Source organism: Lacerta agilis, chromosome 8 (genome assembly GCF_009819535.1).
Source record: "Lacerta agilis isolate rLacAgi1 chromosome 8, rLacAgi1.pri, whole genome shotgun sequence".
In the NCBI taxonomy this organism is placed as follows: Eukaryota; Metazoa; Chordata; class Lepidosauria; order Squamata; family Lacertidae; genus Lacerta; species Lacerta agilis.
This window is the reverse complement of record NC_046319.1, coordinates 69,711,627-69,737,058: the sequence shown is the minus strand read 5'-3', so window position 1 is coordinate 69,737,058 and position 25,432 is coordinate 69,711,627. Positions and strand designations below refer to the sequence as shown.

The following is a 25,432-nucleotide window of genomic DNA, read 5'->3' as shown; positions in this document are numbered from 1 at the left end:
CCAAGCTTTTGTGCCTGCACAGAAACAAAACACACTCCTTCTTTGATCTCGCAAGGCCAAAAAACAAGAGGCTTTCATTCCAGTGTTGTGGCGTGACCCAGCTAATTCATACCAGAGCGCCACACTGCCTGATACCCTTCGCTGCCACCCACCTCACCCTGCTCCACACCATGACACAAAACCAGAGCATTGTGGGACAAAGGCAGGGCACCCTCAAGGAAAAGAAGTCCATCCCACTGAAAATGGGGCACTTGGCAAATACCGTATTGGCCTGAATATAAGCCTCACTCTTTTCCCAAATTCCGACTGTGAAAAGTTAAAGTGCAGGATATATTAGCGACCTTACAGTATGCAGCCAGGAACATGGGGAAACAGTGCCAGGAGCGTGGCAAAGCGGCACCCACCCCACGTGTATTCCCCCATCCTCTCCCCCAAGGCCAGGAAGGGAGAGAGCGAGGAAGGGGAAAGGCCATTGGCAATGCAGCGCTGCTCCCACCACCACCCTCCACCAGTATGCATCCGGGAGCAGCATAGAATGGAGCAGCTTATATTTGGATATTATTGCTTTTTTCTCTTTTCCCCTCCAATTTTAAAGGTGCAACTTATATTCAGGTATGGCTTATATTCAGGCCAATATGGTATGTTTTGACTGTGGGTGTGGGTGTGTAGGGTGTGTTGTGCCGTGTGCTGCTTTATGAGGAATGGAGGGAGATAAAATGGTTTATTATTAATGTGGGAGCAATAAAACCATGACCCCTGGCTTAGCGACACATCCAAACCGAGGGTGGTGGCTTGTGGCACTCAAACAAACCATAATTGCTAAAGCAAATAATTTCATATTGTGGTTTCTTTGGAGTGAAATGAGCCACAATCCCCCCCACCCTTGATGGAAGTAATGCCAGGAATCACTGTTTCCTGCTGCCATTTGCAGAAAAGGAGAAATACAGCAGAGTCATATGAGCCTCTGTAGAAAACCATTGTCTGCATTTGCTGTGGTGTTCAAATACGGCCAGTGTCTAGATACATACATACATACATACATACACACACACACAACATAGCTACCTGCAAAGATGATAGATAGATAGATAGATAGATAGATAGATAGATAGATAGATAGATAGATAATACAGTGGTACCTCTAGTTACGAACTTTATTCGTTCTGGAGGTCCGTTCCCAAGAACAGATCTTTCAGCCAACAAACTCCTAAGTGAGCAAGAATGTTTTTAAATTCTTCCTAAAAGTTTATAATGAAAGAGAGAGGGATGCCTTATTAGGGCACATCTCAGATTCTCCAGCGTGAGAGCAGTATATCTGGCCTGGGAGAGGTTACTAGCCTCCCCAAATTTATGAACCTGCGCAGACCCGATGACATCTCAGATACTTGAGGATTGCAGAATCTCTCTCTCGTGTATGTCCATCTCCACAGCAAGGATGACGAAAGAAGCATTACAGCAGTCCATGGCTAGGAAACATCCTCCACTTCTAGGACCTGTGTTGCAATACCCAGGACAAAACGGTCTCTTGCTCGTTGCTTGCCCCTCATTCCACACACTCTTCTTCTGGACAGCTAGACACAGCAAAGCTGTGTCTAAGAAGCTGCGTATCTAAGAGTCTCCTAAGGAAGGACCCAGAGCCTGGCCTGCATTGCAGAGGCAACACAAGAGCCTTAAAGAAGACCCAGACCACAGGAGGAGGGCACTAAAGGCAGAGGGAAGGCAGAAGGTGAGGAAAGGGTAGGAGGGGGGAGGGAGGGAGAGAGAGAGAGAGAGAGAGAGAGAGAGAGAGAGAGAGAGAGAGAGAGAGAGAAAGCAGGACACCCAGCAGCTAACCGGGGCAGCAACAATGGAGGAACGCAAAGAACTGAGCAGAGGTTGCAGAACTGAGAACATGAAGGAAGAAGGAAGCACCAGGATGAGCAACCCAAACTGTGAACAGCTGGGTGAGAAGGCACTTGCCGCTCAGAACCCCCCTTCCTATTCTGAAATAGATGCCTATGCAGAGCCTGACCCACTGAAACAGCCTCCTGGGCCAGCACCCCAAGCAGGCTATGGGGCAATGCCTTACTATGGCCCACCTGTTGCGAGATCTAACCTGGGCCCAGTCCTACAACCTCCACAGGCTGTCTTCGCCACACCTGCGCAGCCCACCAACGAACCCGATTACCTGATCTACTCCATCTTCACCATGCTCTGCTGCTGCCTACCCCTTGGTGTCGCCGCCTTGGTTTTCTCTATACAGGTAAGTTTGTGTGAAAGGGAGAGGCAAACAAATGGGGGGGGGGGCTGAGACTTTGCTACAACACAAAGGAGACAAAACAGGCATGCCCCCCTTAGAGATAAGGGGTTGCAACCAACTGAGTTCTACTCAGAGAAGGCCCGTTGCAAGTAATTGGCATTGATTCCAGTGGGTCTGCTCTGAGTAGGACTAGCATTGGCTTAAGTGCTGTTTTTGGAAGGTGACATCACAAGATATAATTGGGAATGGGACTTCTGGATCTCATTGAAAGATATTTCCCTTTGCAGTTCAAGCACTGGCATGATGGGAGTGGGAGGGGAGTGAATTGAATTGAATTGAAAGGCAAACTTACCTAATTTGCTCTTTCCGAAACGATACACAAACCGAAAAACAGCCCTCCTCCCAAAATTCACACTTCTCTGAATTTTGCGACGCAGCTCTCCAGCCAAGTATATGTTTACCAAAATGCATGCAGGGACATCCAACCAGTAGACCACAATCCACCGGTAGATCCCCGGGTGATCCTGGTAGATCGCAGGATCCTTATTGTGCATAAAATGTTACGGGGAGAAGCTTAAAGACTCTGTGCAATCCTCCTCCCTAAAAGCTCAACAATTCTGGGCAATCCATCCACCCCATGCACACTCCTCCTCCCTCCAATGACAATAGGTAGATCACTGCCAGTTTTTTTATATACTGGGAGTAGATCACAGTCTCTTGGGAGTTGGACATGCCTGTACCAGGGCAAAGCATGCATAAAATGCATACACTGGTAAAAGCAACGCCTAAGAAAGGATTGCATCGTATTACGGGAAACTGCTTTGCAAACGTGTCTATCTACTAGTCTATTGCAGTGTGAGCAAGGGAGAGTCTCATAGCACCTTAAAGGAACACATTGTTGCAGCACCTGTTTTGGTGGACCAGAGCCCCCTTTCAATTGACTTCAGCTTGATAGGTAGGTACCCACCATGTGATCCTCAGATAAAGGGCAGTATATGCATTTAATAAATAATAACAAAATGAAATAAAAATATCTTTTTTATATAAGAATTTATTGGTTTTTCCATAACAAACAACACTCCAACGCCTTCACCAACATTAACCCCAACACTCACCCACCACTATGACTAAACACATACAAATACACCAACGATTCTTCTTCTTATTCCAAAAAAAAAAAAAAATCTTGGTTCGAATCATCATTATTGACTTCCCCTGCTTTCTCTCCTTCGGTTCCTATTCCTAATTTTACTTTAATAACTTCATATCTCTAAAATTAAATTCATTTATAAATTCAAAACTAAACATTCTTCTTAAAATCTTGTTATTATATCTTCATATAACTAATAACAAAACTTCATACCTTAACATATTATTCTTCATCTCTAAACATATTGTTAACATATCTTAATGTATTATTCTTCATATCTTGACATATTATTCTTAAATCAAAGCATATCTAACCTCTTCTTTCCCTTAAACTGCTGCTAATAAAAGAAAAACTAAATATCCCTTTTATAATCCAAAAACTTAAAAGAAGCTTGACACACCGGCTTCAGGATACCAATACAGTTCATCCTATCCCGCTTCTAACCATTTTCCTTTTCCATCTTACGTCAGAACCTCTCCTCAAATTGTCCTCTTTTCTTATGCATCCACAGATCCAGACACAGTTCACAGCAGTCCTTGCATAGAGCATCAGGGTACCCAGTTCTTCATCTTCCGGCTTCTCCATTTCGACTTTCCATTCTTCTTTTATTTGTAATTGTTCTTCTCGGAGATGCCAAGCCATTTTACTCTGTTCTTCCATGATCCCCTTCAGCTCTTTGCCAAGGCTTTCTTCAATTGCAGCCATATCCTGAAAAGTCTCCTCTGTGGGTAGTACTTTTTCTGTCATATCCCGGTTTAACAACACCAATTTCTGATTAAGCAGTTCCAACCTCAAAAAAATAATCCTTTGTTCATCAGTCAGTCCAGAGTCCAAGACCAGCTCGAAAACGAAACCCAGCATGGCTGAAGTGGGCATAGGTGTCAGATTTCAATGTTTTTCTAACTTAGTGCCAGTACATTTCCACTCAATCTCAAACCTTCGCAGCCATTTTTCCTGGAGCTAGGGCGCAAGAACTGTAATTTCAAAAGGAGATATTCTTCACCATCTTACCCCCCAAAGGGAGATCTAAACAGTCTCACTTGTCAAAAATCAAAACATTGTAACCATCACTGTAACAGCAGTCTATCAAAACAGTTATTTTCTTTCCACCGAAGGGAGGGAAACAGGCTTCCGTTCCGTAATGCCTCCCGGGTCGTTAAATGTCCAAAATAAGTCCAATCCGATACTCACGACCACCGGGCTTCCTTTTTTAACTTCTGCAGGGAGAACGATGTCGCTCACCACGAGCGGCAGCCGCCGCTTCGCCGTCCCGGTTGGGGCATTTCCCCTATAGCCCGGCTCCGTAGTCCCTTCACCCCCCTCCCCCTTTACAGGGGGAACGGGGGAAGGGTTCGGAGCCATAATGGGCCCGCCGGGGAGCCCGAGGCGCGGGACGCTCTTCCCGCGCCTCACCGGAGCCCCGCTTAGCAGTAGCGGGGCTCCAACCCCCGGGACGGCCTGGGTCGCCTCGCTGCCGAGGCAACCCACGACCGCCCGCGATGGCGCCGTCGCCGGAAGTTGAAATAAAAATATCATGCCACCACTTAACTGCAGAATCCAGGCATGGTTGAGGGTGTGATGTGGAATCAAACTTTCTTTTTTTTAACTGCAACTAGGATTGTGGATGGGAAACCGACTGTTCAACAAGGGCTAACTTTCCATGGATCTGTCTGCAACTTGGTGAGATGGTCATCTGGAACATCTTGTCACACAGCTAGGAGATTGTCCCCATTCCTCATATCCTTAGATCAAGGGCTAATTCTTCACTTGGCATGATGCTGCAGATGATCAGCTGTGGGGGAAAGAGCTCTCTATACCAACCTGATCATGGCACAGCTATTGCTGGATCCAGCCTCAGAGCTCTGTGTTTTGAGAACTGGGATCCACCTTTATCCTCCTTCCTTCCTCTTTTACTGCATACATTCATAGAATAGTAAAATTGTAGAGTCACAAGGGACCCTGATCATCTAGTCCAAGACCCTGCAATACAGAAATATGCAGCTATCCCATAAGAGCAGAGGTCTCCAAACTAAGGCCTGCAGCCCGGATACAGCCGAGGGACTCATTTATCCGGCCCGCAGCGGCCCCCACCACCCGCTGCTGCCGCCCGCTCTTAAGAGCGTGCCACAGCGTTGCTGCCCACTTCTGGGTCAGAGGAGCACTGGAAATAGCTTGTGCGCATGTGCAAGCGTTATTTCTGGTGCACATCCAGGTCGGAAGAGGCCCGTGCACATGCGCACAAGCTATTTCCAGTGCTCCTCCGACCCAGAAGTGCACCGGAAATAGCGTGTGCGCATGTGTATGGGCTCCCCCACCCTCTGGCCCGCCGCGCGATCGGCGCTAGAGACACTGACCTGAGGCGCAGTAAGTTTGCTGACCCCTGCATAAGAGGGTCAAACCTGCAACCTTGTAATTATCAGCATTATGCTCTGGCAGACTGAGCTACCCATCTGATCTTTCTCTTGGGGCATGTTTTATTTTCCTTTCTCTAACCCACATTCACTTTCTTCCTTATTCTCTCCTCCTCTTCTTTCTAGTTCCCCGCTCCTCCTCCTCCTCTCCCCTCCTCCTCCTCCTCCTCTCTTCCTCCTTTTAAAACAATGTGCACGAAATTACCAGAGAGAGAGAGAAAGGGTATGGCAGAAAGCCACTGGTGTGACCCAGCTTAAATGAGGATGTGATCCAGGATACGGCTCATGTCAATGGGCACGTTTCCCTTCTTTGTACATTCTCCCTGAGCAAGGAGTTGTGTAAATGCTCATCGTAAGTGAGTTCTCCATAACGGTGTGCCCAGGCACCATGAACCCCTCCCCATCGGGCCATATCAGTAAAACACGGACCACAGGAAACATTCAGTGAGGTTCAATTAGGCCACAACTTTGTTGATTACAGGTGTAACTGAGTTTTGGCTTGGCATTGGGCAGCCACTATCTCCTCCAGTCAGCCTGCTGGAGGAATTCCAGCAATCAAGCCTGATTTGGGGTTGACCCATGACATACATCAAATAAGTGCAACCCACACAGACTTGCGGCATTTGGGAATGCTATGGCTCTTAGCCTGAATGTATGGACAGAAACCCCTCCTTATGGATCTCTTGATCAGGATACCCCAATGCCAAGGAGTGGGGAGCAGAGGCTCATAATCACCTCTCCACCAAAGAACAGGCTACCTTCATCTGATCTTTCTCTAGGGCAGGCACGTCCAACAGGTAGATCGTGATCTACCAGTAGATCACTGGACATCTGTGGTAGATCACCGGTAGATCAGTGGCTGCCCCCAAAGAAGCTAAAAAACTTTGGCTCCCCTAAAAAAAGCTCAGCATCTTTGCCCTGCACCCCTAAAATGACCTGAACCACCAAAAATAGGGCTTTCCTTCCTAAAAAGAAAAGCTCAATGTTGCTTTCCTCTTCCCCAAAGAAGCTCCACAACTTTTACATGAACCCCCCAAAAAGGGGGTAGATCACTGCCAGTTTTTAACTCTGTGAGTAGATCACAGTCTCTTGGAAGTTGGCCACCCCTGCTCTAGGGTATATTTTATTTACCTTTCTCTAACCCACATATTCACTTTCTTTCTTATTCGCTCCTTCTACCCTTCTAGTTCCCTCCTCCTCCTCCTCCTCCTCCTCCTCCTCCTCCTCCTCCTCCTCCTGCTGCTCCTTCCCTCCTCCTCTTCTCTTTCTCCTTTTAAAGCAATGCAAAATGTGAGAACAGGATGCTGGGCTAGACAGGCCACTGGCCTGATCAGGCTTGCCTTATGCTCTTACACAGTGGGGCTGGCCATAGAACCTGTGGCTGCATATCCACCATACATTTTAAAAAGTCCATTTAAAGCACATTTCGCCCTGAAAAATCATGGGAATAGTAGCTTAACCCTCCAACAGGGCTACAGTTCCCAGCCACTCTTAACAAACTACAGCTCCCGGTATTTTTGCGGGATGAGTGTTTCAAACAAATGATATGAACCCAACCAGAGTTGCCAACAACAGGCCAGCACCAACTGCGACAGGGGAAGAGGATAGAGGGTCTTTAATCATGAGATACTTTAAGGGCAGGTCCCAGCCTGCCTGCTGGAAGTTGCTGAGAGCCTGATTTGCAAATTGCTCATGGAGAAACCTCACCACTGGTCAGATCTGTGCTGGTGAAAACCCAGAGGACCATCCAAACTGATGTCTTGAGCCTCAATGTGAGCTTATAGTCTTGCTTTGCTCTGCTAGGTTCCAGTCTAAAACCACGACGTTACTGGTAAGTGACTGACAGCCTCAAGCAACAAGATTCTTCACTGGCTAACACCAAGGTAGCTGTTTCTCTGCTTGCCACTTCTGCATGCTGGAGGTGTTCTCCATGGTGTTCTCCAGCCGCATGGTTTTTCACTCGCTTCTGTCTCTTTCTCTGCAGACAAGAGAAGCCAACTTCGCTGGAAATGCCGCGTCTGCCGAGAGAAACTCCCGCATGGCACGTCTCTTCGGTCACCTCGCTCTCGCGATTGGGCTGGGGTGCATTATTATATATATCATCTTTGTTTCAAGAATTTAAGGTCTCAAATATATAAATTAAATGTTCATTAATTTACAAGGCAAACATATACATGAGTATGTAAACCACGTGTCTGAAATAGTACAGGAGAACAATCCTGAAACCATTTTGACCCTCCCAAATGTTTTTCTACAAAGAGGAAGGAAATGGGAAAGGCTCTTCATTGTCTTTTGCTTACCTGTCTTTAGGGCATCTTTGTGTATGAATAAGGTGAGCCTGTGACCTGGATTCAGGAATTAAAGTATTTGACATCACAAAAAACGACCAGGCTGCCCAAGTAAGCAATCACTGGCCATTGTCAGGTATCCTGGCAGACAGGATTTCTGTTGTAGACCGCCTTCATCTGTGTGATGTATGTATGATGTTTTGGGGGGTGATCTTGAGATACAGGGTGGGCAATTTCAAAAGTCTATATAAGGGCTTGCACACCATTGTTCTGGGTTCCTCCTCCCTCCTGCATGTGGTGCATGAGGACCCTGTTGCAACAGTTTAATAAAGATCAAGCTTAGTAGCTGCTTTGCTTCTCAATATTCTCTGGTTGGCCTCTGTTATTTTCTCCTGCCGATAGGGAACTCGCTTAAGGACTCTATACGAGCCCTTGGATACCCCATAAGGGGAAAGGAGTAGATTTTGTTTACACCAATATGGTGAGCCAGGCAGGAGCTTTGGTTGTCCAGATTCTGGGGGTGAAGAAGGACTGGTGATCCAATGCGCACCAGGCCATTTGCCAGGAGGAACCACCAGTCCTCCAGCGATCCCAGGGTCTGGAAATAACTGGAGTTCCAATGCGGCTAACCAGAGGAAGCAATGCTTGATCAGGCTAGCCATAAATAATTTAGTAAAAGATCCAGGGATCGCCAGGAGCAGTACATGCAGAAGTGAGTATAAGGGACCGTGAATGGGGAAGAAGGTGGGCGGGACTCTCCAACCCCAGCAACTAAAAAAACTCTCCCTCTATTTATCCTTTTTTCTGCTCTTTGCTTACAGACCTTAACCCCAGCTGCCCTGACAAAGGTATCAATTGCAAGGGGGTCTAAGGATCCGGGGGGCTGATGGTTCCCCAGCCACCCTAACATAAGCATCAGTTGCAAGGGGGGAGGCCAGCTCTATGCTCGTTTCTGTCACTCTGACAAAAAATAGGGAATCTGTGCTCTATCAACTTTTTCTCTTGTTGCCAGGTTGGTTCAAACCACTAGGCCAGGGGTCAGCAACCTTTTTCAGCCATGGGCCAGTCCACCATCCCTCAGACCATGTGGTGGGCAGGACTATATTTTTTTGGGGGGTGAACAAATTCCTATGCCCCACAAATAACCCAGAGATGCATTTTAAATAAAGGCACACATTCTACTCATGTAAAACACCAGGCAGGCCCCACAAATAACCCAGAGATGCATTTTAAATAAAAGGACACATTCTACTCAGGTAAAAAATGCTGATTCCCGGACCATCCGCAGGCCGGATTGAGAAGGCGATTGGGCCGGATCTGGCCCACGGGCCTTAGGTTACCTACCCTTGCACTAGGCCAACTTGAGAGCTAATATCGCGTCTCTTCTGCTTCTGTTTCCCTGCCTATCCTGATTTTGGACGTAGCCGCCCCGGCCTGCCACGATGTTAACTGGGATGACTGGTTAGTGTCAGACTGCAAGGATGTCCATTGGCACTGTCTATGAACAGGCGTCCAAATTGCAAGGTGGTCCTTTTCCAGTAGGCTGTAAAAGGCAGGAAGGTTGCTGAGGCTCCCTAGCTGCTGACTGCGTGTAAAAGGGAGGGGGAGGGACACCGTGACACCCACAGCCTAGTAGCTAGCAAAGACTTCTGTTTCAGTGTATCTGAAGAAGTGTGCATGCACACGAAAGCTCATACCAAGAACAAACTTAGTTGGTCTCTAAGGTGCTACTGGAAGGATTTTTTTATTTTATATTTTGTTTTGACTATGGCAGACCAACATGGCTACCTACCTGTAACTGCAAAGAGGGGGGCAGTGTTCCTAGGAACTCCATTTGTTGTGAATACCCACCCCATCTCACTTCCCTGTGTGTGATTATTTTACTCCTATTTGTTATACTAGTCTTACTATTCCTATGGAAGCTCAGGAAAATTGCTCAGTTGCTCCCTTTAATCTTCCTTTTAAATCACTTCTCCTATCTTAAGATCTGAAAAGTTGGGTACTTTTATTTTTCTCTTCCTTGTTTGATTCCTTAGTTTGTCTGCAAGCAACATGCAACCCCCCCCCCGCCCCCCACAGGGTCATTTCTAGTTGAGCTTATACTTCCTCGGCCAGGCCAGGAATCTCCAAACTGAATTGCGAGACTCTGTCACCCATGCTTATTTCCAAATTAACAAAAGGGGTTTTTTTCCTTCTTTTCTCCCACAACACCCAAAAACTAAGGGAAGGGAATTAAACAGACGGAGCAGAAAATGACAGTAGTAATTATATGGAAAGGTGATAATAATAATAATAATAATAATTAAATGAATAAAATGCTACCCATTTTATGCTACCCATTTGTATTGTTTACAGCTTCCTAAGAAGAAATTTGAAGGGTATTCTCCCCTTTCTTGGCTATTTATTATCTTAATCCCTTTTTTCTTTTAACCGACTGTGTCTTCAGACCCCAACCCTCTGCAGGCCTGTCTCTTCAAAGGATGTGTTACTGGAAACTGAATGGTGAAACCAGCCTGCATTGCTTCAAGAGGATTGCCTACCATCAGAGTGGCCACCGCAATTTCTCTCCATAAAGGACTTGAGGGCAGTGGGGGAGGGGTGTTGAACAGTTGAATTGTTAAGGACATTTGCTCTTTTTTGACCACAACCTAAGAAGAAAAAGAACTTAGAAAGCTATAAAAATTTAAACAAGGTGTAAAAGTGCTGGTAACTTCCTCACTGTGACTGAGGGGCAGGCAAGAAAAAGCCCTTGTGCCCCAAGGTTGACAATACGTATAAAAAAGCAGCAAGAATTGTCTCAATATCACATTATTGCCTCAAGATATCCAACTGATATTAAATTATTAAAACAATTATTTTGTTTTGACTATGGCAGACCAAGACGGCTACCTACATGTAAATAGAATTATTAATTAGTATGTGCGCATTATGTGTTATTACGTAGAACTATGTCTGACAGTATATGTTATTCCCACAAAAGAGAGGATGACCCAATTTTGTGTGTAATTGTTTTTATGTTTAATGTATAGTGTCTTATTGCTTACACTCCAATGGAGGATTCTCATGCACTTCATGCTTTCAAATAGATCAGGCTATTGTGTAGTCCAATATTTAGATTAGATCAGTTTATGACCACATTTCCTTGTCCCACCTAGAACAATTCAGTGTGCAAACCTCCCCTACACATTTTTATTTTTTATTTTTTTAATTGTTCTTTATTGATTAAAATTACGTACCCATTTTTAATTTTTTTAAATTTGTTTTACCAAGGAGAAGCATCAGGATCCAGGAAAGACCAGATAACAAGAAAGGTATATGCTTTGATTCAACAGGAATGATCCCTTATAAAGTTAAATTGACTAATTTGGACAACTGCCCTTTTTAGAATGGTTTTTTTAACAGATTGGTTTGAAAAGTTGAGAACCATGGGTCTATATAAATTCTAATTTGACTCGGTTTGAATTGGGCAAGTGTATCCAGGCTGCAATTAGATTTTATTTATTCTTTTTATTATTTTGGTCCCTTAAGAGCAAGTGAGCAACTTCCCTTGCGTGCAAGACCTGAGCCTATGATAATAAAAGCCCATAGAAAGGCCAAGGCAAAGACATCTCTCTCACGACATGTCCAAACCTGTGGCGAGTACAAGGTGACGTGCTCCACTGAAACCCCCTAACACCAGGGTTTGTTGTTGCTGTGGTATGATGAAGGTGAAAGACTAGAGGAGAGCTAACTTTGGCTCCTGAGAACACAAAAAAGGCAGAAACAAAACAAACTGCATTTTTCAATCATTTTTGGACCTTCCTGCTGAGTGAAAAGCATAGAACTCTATTGAGAAAATGTTTCTTCCTTAGTGCTAGAATGCCACAAGTGATTTAGTAAGAGAATGCAACATGTGTTCTCTTTATGCGATATCCTATGTCCAGCTATGTGCACTGCTTCACTTATGAATAGTCTTAAGAAGCCTGACATGCAAGTCTCTTCAGATTTACATAAAAGCATCTATTTACAACATATCATAAGGTGGATACCAGGTTATTATAACTTTTTAAAGGAAAAATTATAGCTACAGAGGGGTGATTGTTATATGAATTTAAGGTCTCAGGTATATAAACATGGAGGCCGGGTGGCATCAATGGCCGGTGGCTCGGACTCCACCTCCTCCTGGAGCAGCATCAGCAGGAAGTTGCTTCAACCTTCCTTCCCCTCCACAGCAGGAGGTGGAGGAGAAGGAGTCGGCCACTGGAGCTGTGCCTCTCTCAGCACACTTCACCTTCGTGCTTTTTGCACATAGGGGGCCGGGACTCTCCCAAAAATATTGAGGGGGAGCCAAACGCGCTCGGCTCCCAGGAGCTGGTGCCCCTGCCTTGCACTCAGCTATCATCTGTGGCTCCTAGAAGCTGTCAGCACATGATAATGGCCACACCCTGTGAGTGGTTTCAATTGGTTGGCTAAACCAGGTGAGGGTAGCTGATGGGTCTCAGACCAATACAGTGGTACCTTGGTTCTCAAACTTAATCCGTTTCGGAAGACCTCTCCAAAACCAAAGCATTCCTATAAATATAAGGCATGCTTTCCCATAGAAAGTAATGCAAAATGGATTAATGCGTTCCAGACTTTTAAAAACAACCCCTAAAACAGCAATTTAATATGAATTTTACTATCTAATGAGGCCATTGATCCATAAAATGAAAGCAATAAACAATGTACTATGGTCAAACACACAATCAATCATTCAGTAGCTGAACTGGGTTCCACATAGTCACAAAAACAAAACAAAAAGAGCAAAATAAATAGCAAAAACAGATGGACCTCAGTGTAACACTCAAATTGTCAGTGTAACACTCAAAACGGAGAATGTTTGGCTTCCAAAACAAGTTTGCAAACAGGAACACTTACTTTTGCGGTGTTTGCATTCCAAGTTGTTTAAGTACCAAGGCGTTTGAGAACCAAAGTACCACTGTAGTGGGTCCAACACGTGGTATCCGCATGTGCTGTAGAGGCAAGTGAGGGGCAGGTGGTGCTGGTCAACCTGTAAGGTAGCCCATCTAGAAGAGGGAAATCTCTGATCCTGAAGCTCAGCTGTCTTGCAGGATATCTTTGGGAGAAGGAAAGGCTAAGGCATAAACCCTCCACAAGTCTGGAGTGCAGTCCCAAGACGGTTGGGTGGCGTCTTGTACACCTCCTTCCGGCAACTCCTACAGCCAAGCTGGTGCCAAATGTATTGCTCTGCTTTCCTTGGGACCACATCAGTGAGGCCAAGAGTCTTGTCACCTGGACAGCCCAGGACCACCTTACACACTACCCAGGCTTCCACCCCGGGGAGGTGACTTCGGTGCTGCTAACACAGCTGTTTGACTTCACCTCATTCTCTTGAGACAGACGGGTGCCAACAACATTATGTGATGGAGGTGTTTTCAGTGGAGACTGGTCCATGAGGGCAAATGGGGCAGTGGCCCACCAAACCTCAGGCAGCCCCCTCTTCGCCTGCCTTCTTACAGCCAGTCAGGGGGCAGTTCTGCCTGTGATTGACACTGGCTCCACTTACTGCCTCAAGGCCCAGCAGTCCCACAGCTACATGCTTTATGGAATGAATGCTTTTGAAATAAAATGAATAAATCTGAAAAGCCCTGTTCCTGACCGCAGTGAGGATTCATCTGCCTAAAAGCATACCACACTCTATTTTTGGTTCCTTAAACAAAGAATTTGCAAACTACAGGCAGACGTCTTTGGTCTCAGTTCCTGTAATTTCACTTTGGAGCTCGCCTTCTCATAACTAGTTTACATGTGTTGGCACATTTCGCATTCCAAGAACTTTCAGCTCCGATGCTTCATTCTGTAGATTCAAATAAGGACAGCAGTATTTAATCAGTCAGGATGCTTGATCAACTTAGCCAGTGCTCCCAATTGTGTGTGTGTGTGTGTGTGTGTGTGTGTGTGTGTGTTACAAAAAATGTAAACAGTAGGTACCATCTTGGAAGAGTTCCTTCTCATATCTCTCCTAAGATGGTTCCTGGTATGGGTGGGTGTGTTTCACCTGAGATCAGATGGACATGTTGTTCTAAGATGTCTGATACCACACTTGCATCTTAAAGACAAAGGAACTCTTTTTTCACCCTTCAGAAATACAATTACTTCACACAACATGTTATGCAAGCTTACCTGTGTAATTAACCAACCAAATTAACCAATTTGACCCAGGCATTTGGTGGCTGAAAGACAATGCCCTTGACAACCATGAGATCACTGGATGCGGTAATATTTTTCACTGCTTTTAGAACTTTTTTTTTTTTAACTGTCATGGTTTTAGAATGTTTTCATACTGTCCAACATTTTACCCACCAAAGTTAGAATGCTCCGTTTTTTGTTCCAAGCTTTTGTGCCTGCACAGAAACAAAACACGCTCCTTCTTTGATCTCACAAGACCAAAAAACAAGAGGCTTTCATTCCAGTGTTGTGGCGTGACCCAGCTAATTCATACCAGAGCGCCACACCGCCTGATACCCTTCGCTGCCACCCACCTCACCCTGCTCCACACCATGACACAAAACCAGAGCGTTGTGGGACAAAGGCAGGGCACCCTCAAGGAAAAGAAGTCCATCCCACTGAAAATGGGGCACTTGGCAAATTCCGTATTGGCCTGAATATAAGCCTCACTTTTTCCCAAATTCCAACTGTGAAAAGTTAAAGTGCAGGATATATTAGCGACCTTACAGTATGCAGCCAGGAACATGGGGAAACAGTGCCAGGAGCGTGGCAAAGTAGCGCCCACCCCACGTGTATTCCCCCATCCTCTCCCCCAAGGCCAGGAAGGGAGAGAGCGAGGAAGGGGAAAGGCCATTGGCAATGCAGCGCTGCTCCCACCACCACCCTCCACCAGTATGCAGCCAGGAGCAGCAAAGAATGGAGCGGCTTGTATTTGGGTATTATTGCTTTTTCTCTTTCCCCCTCCAATTTTAAAGGTGCAACTTATATTTGGGTGCGGCTTATATTCAGGCCAATATGGTATGTTTTGACTGTGGGTGTGGGTGTGTAGGGTGTGTTGTGCCCTGTGCTGCTTTAGGAGGAATGGAGGGAGATAAAATGGTTTATTATTAATGTGGGAGCAATAAAACCATGACCCCTGGCTTAGCGCCACATCCAAACCGATGTGTGACTTATATTTGTGACCTTACAGTATGCAGCCAGGAGTGTGGGGCAAACGTCACCAGGAGCATGGAAAAGTGGTACCCACCCATGCGTAGTCCCCCGTCCTCTCCCCCAAGGCCAGGAATTGAGAGAGCAAGGAAGGGGAAAGGCCATTGGCAATGCAGTGCTGCTCCCCCCCACCCCACCAGTATGCAGCCAGGAGCAGCAAAGAATGGAGCAGCTTATATTTGGAGCTTTTTTCTTTCTTTTTCTTTCCCCCTCCAATTTTAAAGGTGTGGCTTATATTCGGGTGTGGCTTATATTCGAGCTAATACAGTATATGTTTTGACTGGGGGTGTATTTGCTGCCCTGTGCTGCTTTTAGGAAGAAGGGTTGGAGATAAATCATGACAACAGCTAATGGTTTATTATTAATGTGGGAGCAATAAAACCATGACCCCTGGCTTAGCGCCACATCCAAACCGAGGGTGGTGGCTTGTGGCACTCAAACAAACCATAATTGCTAAAGCCAATAATTTCATATTGTGGTTTGTTTGGAGTGAAATGAGCCACAATCCCTTCTCCTCCCTCCCCCCCCCCCTTGATGGAAGTAATGCCAGGAATCACTGTTTCCTGCTGCCATTTGCAGAAAAGGAGAAATACAGCAGAGTCATACGAGCCTCTGTAGAAAACCATTGTCTGCATTTGCTGTGGTGTTCAAATACGGCCAGTGTCTAGACACATACATACATACATACATACATACACACACAACATAGCTAACTGCAAAGATAGATGATAGATAGATAGATGATAGATAGATAGATGATAGAGAGATAGAGAGATGATAGAGAGATAGATAGATAGAGAGATAGATAGATAGATAGATAGATAGATAGATAGATAGATAGATAGATATAGATAGATAATATTTGGGATTTGTATGTTTTCCATCCCAGGGCAATCAGCAGCTGCTTTTCTGGCATGAAAGGATCAGTGTCTTTGGATTTCTACCCAAATTTAGGATTCAACTTAGACTAGACTACATTCATTCATTTTATTAAACATACATCCCACCCTTCCTCCTGAAAAGTAGCAAACACATCAATAATAAAGCAATTTAATCTTACAAAAACAGTTTAATCTTACAAAAACAGGTCCGTTCGCAAGAACAGATCTTTCAGCCAACAAATTCCTAAGTGAGCAAGAATGTTTTTAAATTCTTCCTAAAAGTTTATAATGAAAGAGAGAGGGATGCCTTATTAGGGCACATCTCAGATTCTCCAGTGTGAGAGCAGTATATCTGGCCTGGGAGAGGTTACTAGCCTCCCCAAATTTATGAACCTGCGCAGACCCAATGACATCTCAGATACCTGAGGATTGCAAAATGTCTCTCTCGTGTGTGTCCATTTCCACAGCAAGGATGACGAAAGAAGCATTACAGCAGTCCATGGCTAGGAAACATCCTTCACTTCTAGGACCTGTGTTGCAATACCCAGGACAAAACGGTCTCTTGCTCGTTGCTTGCCCCTCATTCCACACACTCTTCTTCTGGACAGCTAGACACAGCAAAGCTGTCCTGTCTAAGAAGCTGCGTATCTAAGAGTCTCCTAAGGAAGGACCCACAGCATGGCCTGCATTGCAGAGGAAACACACACGCCCAGACCACAGGAGGGCGCTAAAGGCAGAGGGAAGGCAGAAGGTGAGGAAAGGGTAGGAGGAGAGAGAGAGAGAGAGAGAGAGAGAGAGAGAGAGAGAGAGGAGAGAGAGAGAGAGAGAGAGAGAAGGACATCCAGCAGCTAACCAGGGCAGCCACAACGGAGGAACGTGAAGGACTGAGCAGAGGTTGCAGAACTGAGAAGACGAAGGAAGAAGAAAGCAGACGGGCACCACCATGAGCAACCCAGACTACGAAAAGCTGGGTGAGAAGGCACTTGCCGCTCAGAACCCCCCTGCCTACTCTGAAAAAGAGGCCTATGCAGAGCCTGACCCACTGAAACAGCCTCCTGGGCCAGCACCCCAAGCAGGCTATGGGGCAATGCCTTACTATGGCCCACCTGGTGCAGGATCTAACCTAGGCCCAGTCCTTCAACCTCCACAGGCTGTCTTCGTCACACCTGTACAACCCTGCAATGAACCCGATCACCTGATCTACTCCATCTTCACCATGCTCTGCTGCTGCCTACCCCTTGGTATTGCTGCCTTGGTTTACTCTATACAGGTAAGTGTGTGTGAAAGGGGGAGGCAAACAAACGGGGGTGGGGGGGTTGAGGCTTTGCTAGAACACAAAGGAGGCAGAACAGGCATGCCCCCCCCTTAGTGACAAGGGGTTGCACCCAACCGAGTTCTACTCATAGAAGGCCCGTTGCAAGTAATGGGCATTGATTTCAGTGGGTCTGCTCTGAGTAGGACTAGCATTGGCTTAAGTGCTGTTTTTGGAAGGTGACATTGCAAGGTATGATTTGGCTATAATTGGGGGTGGGGCTTCTGAATCCCATTGAAATATATTTCCCTTTACAGTTCAAGCACTGGGACGATGGGAGTGGGTGGGGAGTGAGGAGAGAAATTTGATGCAGTTTGAATTGAAAGGCAAACTTACCTAATTTGCTCTTTCCGAAACGATACACAAACCAAAAAACAGCCCTCCTCCCAAAATTCGCACTTCTCTGAATTTTGCAACATAGTTCTCCAGCCAAGTATATGTGTACCAAAATGCATATGCTAGGGCAAAGCATGCATAAAATGCATACACTGTTAAAAGTAACACCAAAAAAAAAAAAAAGGATTGAGTCATATTAGGGGGAAATGCTTTGCAAACGTGTCTATCTGGGCAAATGCAGAAAAGTGTAGGAGCGAACTTAAGACTGGGAAAATGAAAAACGGAGAGAAACCAAAACTGACAGACGGGCCCATCCCTCTGCCCTACACAGTTACAAGGAATGAGATAAATAAAGGAGAAAGTCCAACAGGTGGGTGGTGGCTGCAGGCAGAGAATCATTGCTAAGCTACAAGTTTACTTACCTGCATGTTACACTGCAACATCTGGAGGAGACTAGCCATGCTAGTCTGTTGCGGTGTGAGCAAGGGAGAGTCTCATAGCACCTTAAAGGGAACACATTGTTGCAGCACCTGTTTTGGTGGACCAGAGCCCCCTTTCAATTGACTTGAGCTTGATAGGTAGGTACCCACCATGTGATCCTCAGATAAAGGGCAATATATGCATTTAATAAATAACAACAAAATGAAATAAAAAATATCATGCCACCACTTAACTGCAGAATCCAGGTATGGTTGAGGGTGTGATGTGGAATGAAACTTTTTTTTAAAAAAAAACTGCAACTAGGATTGTGGATGGGAAACCGACTGTTCATTAAGAGCTAACTTTCCATGGATCTGTTTGCAACTTGGTGAGATGGTCATCTGGAACATCTTGTCATACAGCTAGGAGATGGTGCCCATTCTTCATATCCTTAGATCAAGGGCTAATTCTTCACTTGGCATGATGCTGCAGATGATCAACAGCAGGGCAAAGAGATCTCTATGCCAGCCCAATACCAACGTCATTATGGCACAGCTAATGCTGGATCCAGCCTCAGTGCTGTGTTTCGAGAACTGGGATCCATCTTTATCTTCCTTCCTTCCTTCCTTCCTTCCTTCCTTCCTTCCTTCCTCTTTTACTGCATACATTTATAGAATCATAGAATTGTAGAGTCAGAAGGGACCCTAATCATCTAGTCCAATACCCTGCAATACAGAAATATGCAGCTATCCCATGCGAGGGTGGAACCTGCAACCTTGGCGTTATCAGCACTATGCTGTAGCAGACTGAGCTACCCATCTGATCTTTCTTTTGGGGCATGTTTTATTTTCCTTTCTCTAACCCACATTCACTTTCTTCCTTATTCTCTCCTCCTCTTCTTTCTAGTTCCCCGCTCCTCCTCCTCCTCTCCCCTCCTCCTCCTCCTCCTCCTCCTCTCTTCCTCCTTTTAAAACAATGTGCATGAAATTACCAGAGAGTGAGAGAAAGGGTATGGAAGAAAGCCTCTGGTGTGACCCAGCTTAAATGAGGATGTGATCCAGGATACGGCTCATGTCAATGGGCACGTTTCCCTTCTTTGTACATTCTCCCTGAGCAAGGAGTTGTGTAAATGCTCATCGTAAGTGAGTTCTCCATAACAGTGTGCCCAGGCACCATGAACCCCTCCCCATCGGGCCATATCAGTAAAACACGCACCACAGGAAACATTCAGTGAGGTTCAATTAGGCCACAACTTCGTTGATTACAGGTGTAACTGAGTTTTGGCTTGGCACTGGACAGCCACCATCTCCTCCAGTCAGCCTGCTGGAGGGATTCCAGCAATCAAGCCTGATTTGGGGTTGACCCATGACATACATCAAATAAGTGCAACCCACACAGACTTGCAGCATTTGGGAATGCTATGGCTCTTAGCCTAGATTTATGGAGAGAAGCGCCTCCTCATGGATCTCTTTATCAGGATCAGGGCCGTCTCGTCATAGATGCTGGGTGGCGTGGCACACCAGGGCACCGGGCCCCCAGGGGCGCCCCCGCAAGCCCGCCGGCATACCAGGTGCCCCCTCCCCAACCCACCCCTGCCCCCATGGGCAGGTGGGCGGGCGCTTGCGCGCCGGCGGGCGAGCCGCAAGCCGCCTGCACTCCGGAGCCCCAGCTAGAGCGCTGGGAAAGGCGCACAAAGCCCCGCGCCGCTCCAGCACCACGCCCCTCATCCCCTGGTCGCCCAACCCCCCTCCCGAGGGGCGGCCAACACGGGAGGGATGCGGGCGGAGAGGCGGCATGCCAGGGGCGCCGAGGCATCATTGCGCCCGATCCCTTTAAGACGGCCCTGATCAGGATACTCCAATGCCAAGGAGTGGGGAGCAGAGGCTCATAATCTCCTCTCCACCAAAGAACAGGCTACCTTCATCTGATCTTTCTCTAGGGTATATTTTATTTACCTTTCTCTAACCCAAATATTTACTTTCTTTCTTATTCGCCCCTTCTACCCTTCTAGTTCCCTCCTCCTCCTCCTCCTCCTGCTCCCTTCCTCCTCCTCTTCTCTTTCTCCTTTTAAAACAATGCAAAAGGAAATGACTGAAAGGGAGGGAGGGAGGGGGAGAGAAAGGGAGAGGGAGAGGGGGAGAGAGAGAGAGAGAGAGAGAGAGAGAGAGAGAGAGAGAGAGAGAAAGTGGCAGAAAGTCACTGATGTGAGCCATCTTAGAACAGGATGTAGTCCAGGATGTGGCTCAGTGTCCATTCCCCCTCTTTATTCCTCACCTCTGAGCAATGTGTTGTGCAACTGCTCGTTGTAAGTGAGCCCTTCGTATTTCTCAACAGAAATGTCTGTACATGCACTCAATAGACATTCAAGCATTAAAACATGTTTAAAGTCCATATAAATCATTAATCACAATTCTAAATAATATTTCTTCCAATGCAGCTTAACCATCATGCCTTTATGCATTTGCAGCATTCTAATTAATAATACTAATTAGATTATCTTCTTTAGCCCTAGCATTCTGTTCAAGTTTTACAAGCCCCTCAAATATCCAGAAAAATCCCCTGATCTGCCTTGTTATGCAATTCCCTTTTCACAAAACATTTGGGCAGCTTTTATAGCACATTAAACACATTAAGGCTGTCAGCAATTACTAGCCACAATGGCTGATGTTCTACCTTGACTGTCAGAAGAATTATACCTCTGAATACCAGTTGCTGAGAATTGCAGGTAGACAGACTGCTGCTGTTGAATTCTTGTCCAATTTGCAGGCTTCCCACAGGCATCTGGTCAGCCACTGTGGGCTTGACAGGCCACTGCTCTTACACAGTGGGGCTTGCCATAGAACCTGTGGCTGCATATGCACCATACATTTTAAAAATTCTATTTAAAGAACATTTCGCCCTGAAGAATCATGGGAATAGTAGCTTACCCCTCCAACAGGGCTACAGTTCCCAACCACTCTTAACAAACTACAGCTCCCGGGATTTTTGTGGGGTGGGTGTTTCAAACAAATGATATGAACCGAAACAGAATTGCCAACAACAGGCCTGCACCAACTGCGACAAGGGAGAAGGAGAAAGGGTCTTTAATCATGAGATACTTTCAGGCAGGGGTCCCCAGACTAAGGCCCACGGGCTGAATGCGGCCCAAGGGGCTAATGTATCCGGCCCCCGGGAAACCCTGCCACCCGCTCTTACCGGCACGGTACGGCTGCCCACTTTCGGGTCAGCGGAGCGACGGACATATCTTGTACGCATGCACAAGCATCATTTCTGGCGCAGTTCCGGGTCTGTGGAGGCGCATGCACACGCGCACAAGCTATTTCCAGCATTGCGCCGACACAAAAGTGCGCCAGAAATTACGCTTGCGCACATGCACAAGCTATTTCCGGTGCTCCGTTGACCCGAAAGTGTGCCGGAAATAGCGTGTGGCTGCGCGCTCCCCCGCACTTCGGCCCACTGCACAATCGGTGCTGGAGGAAGCGGACCAAGGTCCAGCAAGTCTGGGGACACCTGCTTTAAGGGCAGGTCCCAGCCTGCCTGCTGGATGTTGCTGAGAGCCTGATTTGCAAATTGCTCGTGGAGAAACCTCACCACTGGTCAGATCTGTGCTGGTGAAAACTCAGAGGACCATCCAAACTGATGTCTTGAGCCTCAATGTGAGCTTATAGTCTTGCTTTGCTCTGCTAGGTTCCAGTCTAAAACCACAATGTTACTGGTAAGTGACTGACAGCCTCAAGCAACAAGATTCTTCACTGGCTAACACCAAGGTAGCTGTTTCTCAGCTTGCCACTTCTGCATGCTGGAGGTGTTCTCCAGCCGCATGGTTTTTCACTCGCTTCTGTCTCTTTCTCTGCAGACAAGAGAAGCCAACTTCGCTGGAAATGTCGTGTCCGCCAAGAGAAACTCCCGCATGGCACGTCTCTTTGGTCACATCGCTCTGGGGATTGGGCTGGGGTGCCTTATTATATATATCATCGTCGTAGTGCTCGTTTCTACCACAGCAGCCTACGTTCCACCGCACAAGCCCTGATGATGCCCTCTGCAGCCTTCAGATTCCAAAAGACCTTCCCCACCCCACCCCATCAGACAGGCAAGAGAAGTCCCACTTTGACAATCATCTTCCATAACAGGATACACCACGGGCTAGATGGCATGCGTGTATGCCCTTGCGTCACCTGATTTCCATAAAGTCGACTCGGTCGCCATCAATGGGGGACACGGCTGCAGAGCACTGCATCTGAGCCAACATCAGCTGACCTGAAAGTTCCACCTAGCAAGAGCTTTGCCGCAGCCCAATATATTAAATGAGAAGCATTGCCTGTGCTCCAGTTCTACAACATACAAGCATCCCAAGCAGATGGGACAGGCAAATGGATTTGGGTGCTGAGGATTTGAAACAGTGTCCAACCTGATGGCTTGGGAAATGCCCACGTCAATTGCCTTGCTCTTGCCAATGTTAAAGTAGAATTACCTGTTTAGACCATATCCCTTCCAGAGCCCAGTTGTACCTCTCCTCCATCTGACACCTCTGGTCCAGGTTTCTTCCCTGGGCCTTTAGTGTAGTAACATTTGAAACACCCACCCATTATATACCTGCCTTTTAAAAGTCTTTATTAACTTTCCAGTGCACTGTTGAATACCTTTCTTTTATTCCTGCCTGTGTTTGCATTCAGTTCAAAATTGTCTATTATGAATGAACATGTTAATAATCTATGTTTACTTGTGGGGTTGCTTTACCCCATATACGCCAGCTCAACCACTTTGATCTGTGGCTGTAAGGAATCAATATTTTAGTGTAGCAATGCTCACACTTTGGAACTCCCTGCCTATTGACATCAGGCAGGTGCCTTCCCTGTATTCTTTTTTTGGTGCCCACTAAAAACATTTTTATTTAGGCAAGCTTATATAGACATGTAGAAGGTCGGGTTGTGTTTTAATCTGCTTTCAGCTTATCGTTGATTCAATTATTTTTTAATGTTTTAAATAGTTGTTAACAGGGGGCTCACCTCTTATTCTTTTCTCTTTTTTTACACCACTTTGAGGGTTGTCTGTTTGCTATGTGCTCCGGCAGGATATAAATTTTGTGAAATCAAAATAAATAAGGAATAATCAGTTGACACAAACTGCTCTTTAAACCACGGCATAAGATGGTCTCCTGTAGCCCCAGACCACACTTTGTGCAGTTAACTAATTGTGTATATTATATAAATATTGCTTAATCCAGGAATGAAGATGATTTTCAGTGTTAGTGAAGAGAAGCTGTCAGTTTCATTAAAAATATTTGAAATACCTCCTGCCTCCAAATGATATTGTATTTACTTCAAACGAGCAAACTGTATGCTATTGTGATCAGTGGGGTGAGTCTACATATTGCAGAGACTTGGGGAGGGATGACACATTTGTCTTTGCACAGCATATCTGTTCCCCACCCCAAATTTTCACTGTTAGTGGGGTCACTACCACCAACACTAATGGGCAGATTTCCCCCCCACACACACACACTACAATGTTTGCCATGAGTCCCGAGACATCATCGGGCTCAGGAATGGAGTGGCAAGCTCAGAAGAATGAAGAGCGGGAACAGGAGGATGACATGGGACCTGCACTGTGGGGTTGCCAAGCTAGGGACATTCCAGACCCTGTGATTTCACAGCCCAAAGCTGAGACCTGGAGGGCGGGCCCTGGAGATGTCACGGAGGTGGACCCTAGTGATGTCATTAAACATGACACATTAAGCCACAGAACAGCACCTGAAAAGGAAGAACAGAGCCCCTTGAAACCAATACTAGTGAACTGCCAGCATTAAGGATGCAATTGCCAATCAGTACAGTATGCATTTAATTTCCTTCTGATCTCACTGTCTACACATGATCTCACTGTCTACGCACAATCTCACTAGGGCTGGAAGAACCACTGTCAGAAGAGGAGGGGCACAGCCTAGTCACCCAGGACCCATTGGTGCACCAATGCAATGACTCATCGGTCTTGCAAGGCACAAGTCGCATGAGTAGGCTCGCCTTGCCCTGTCTTCAAAAGCTTGGCAGGTGGGTGTGCCAACCCATTGGGATTACTCCCTTGCTTCTGCACAGTTCTGAATTCCTTGCCCTGATTGTGGGCTCTGTAAACTGAAATCACAGCTTCTAACCTGGCTAATCTCACCTTTCCTGTCACCTACCCTGAGTGTAGAGACTGCCTTGACTCATCACCATTGCTGAGCCGGAACCTCTATGTCAATCAAGATCTCTTCCTTACTCTTGAGGAAGAGCCTCTGTCGTCATAGTCCAAGCGGGATTCGGGACAACGTTATACCCGTGTCACCTCTTTCATTTTTAAAACATTGCAGTCGGAGTGAATGAAAGCCATCTATCTCTATCAGGAGTGTGCAATTTGGGATGATAGGAATTGGAGTTCAGCAGCAGCTAAAGGAACAAATATTCCCCATCCCAGGCTGGATCCATGCTAGCAGACGACCAACCAGCAGCCACAGCTGAGAAGTGCATGTTGTCTCCACTACTGCAACATTATCCCAAATGCCAGTGATGATGATGATGATGATGATGATGATTCCCTGCTGGAGGAGTTTGTATCTTCTGCCTGTCCCTCCTTGCTTATGTGTATCCCATTCAAGGGACCCGTGAGGAGTTGCTTCTGTCCCACGCCTAGACAGAGGACAGGGCCATAGAACTCCTCCAGGGGGCCCCCGGGGGGTGTTCCCCTATTTGATGTAGGTTATAGGCCTCCCCCATGTTGTGGTTTACCCTTAAATACACTCACAGCAGATGGGCTGGAATTAATTAAATGGCTTTACCCAACAGCTATGCCAAACCTTTAACATCTGTATGAAATAGTTGTGGCCTATTTGAACCCCCCCAAACCCCCTATATTCTGCTGTCTTGCCTGCTTATTTCATCACATAGTGAGTGACTGGGTCATGGGACTTTGGCATCCAACAGGAATCTTTGTTGGCCAACACAGAGGCGACTGTTTCTCAACTTCTCAGGAGGACCACCCACTTCTGCATGCACGCGATGTTTTGCATTTTTCCACTAATCCGTTGCTTCTCTCTTTTTCTGCACAGACACGCAAAGCAAATATCACTGGAAACAGCTTGACTGCTCAGTAAAGCTCTCGGTTGACACCCCTCTTGGCTCAAACAGCTCTCATGGTAGGGGTTGGATTTCTAGCTTTCCTTGCAGTTCCC

The 25,432-nt window shown here is 46.3% G+C and overlaps 1 protein-coding gene across 2 annotated transcripts; it reads left to right on the top strand.

Annotated features, from left to right (window-relative positions):
* The first annotated feature begins 1,796 nt into the window (after nt 1–1,796).
* Nucleotides 1,797–23,521, top strand: LOC117051614 (transmembrane protein 91-like). 2 transcript variants are annotated; one of them, XM_033158176.1, is made up of 3 exons: nt 1,797–2,057; nt 17,219–17,433; nt 22,088–23,521. In XM_033158176.1, exons 1-3 carry the CDS (start codon nt 1,847–1,849, stop codon nt 22,259–22,261), a joined length of 600 nt encoding a protein of 199 aa, XP_033014067.1. In that variant the 5' UTR covers nt 1,797–1,846; the 3' UTR covers nt 22,262–23,521. The 2 variants fall into 2 exon arrangements, with proteins under 2 accessions (XP_033014067.1, XP_033014068.1); XM_033158177.1 differs by lacking the exon at nt 1,797–2,057 and having other exon boundaries at nt 17,010–17,433.
* The last annotated feature ends 1,911 nt before the right edge of the window (nt 23,522–25,432 follow it).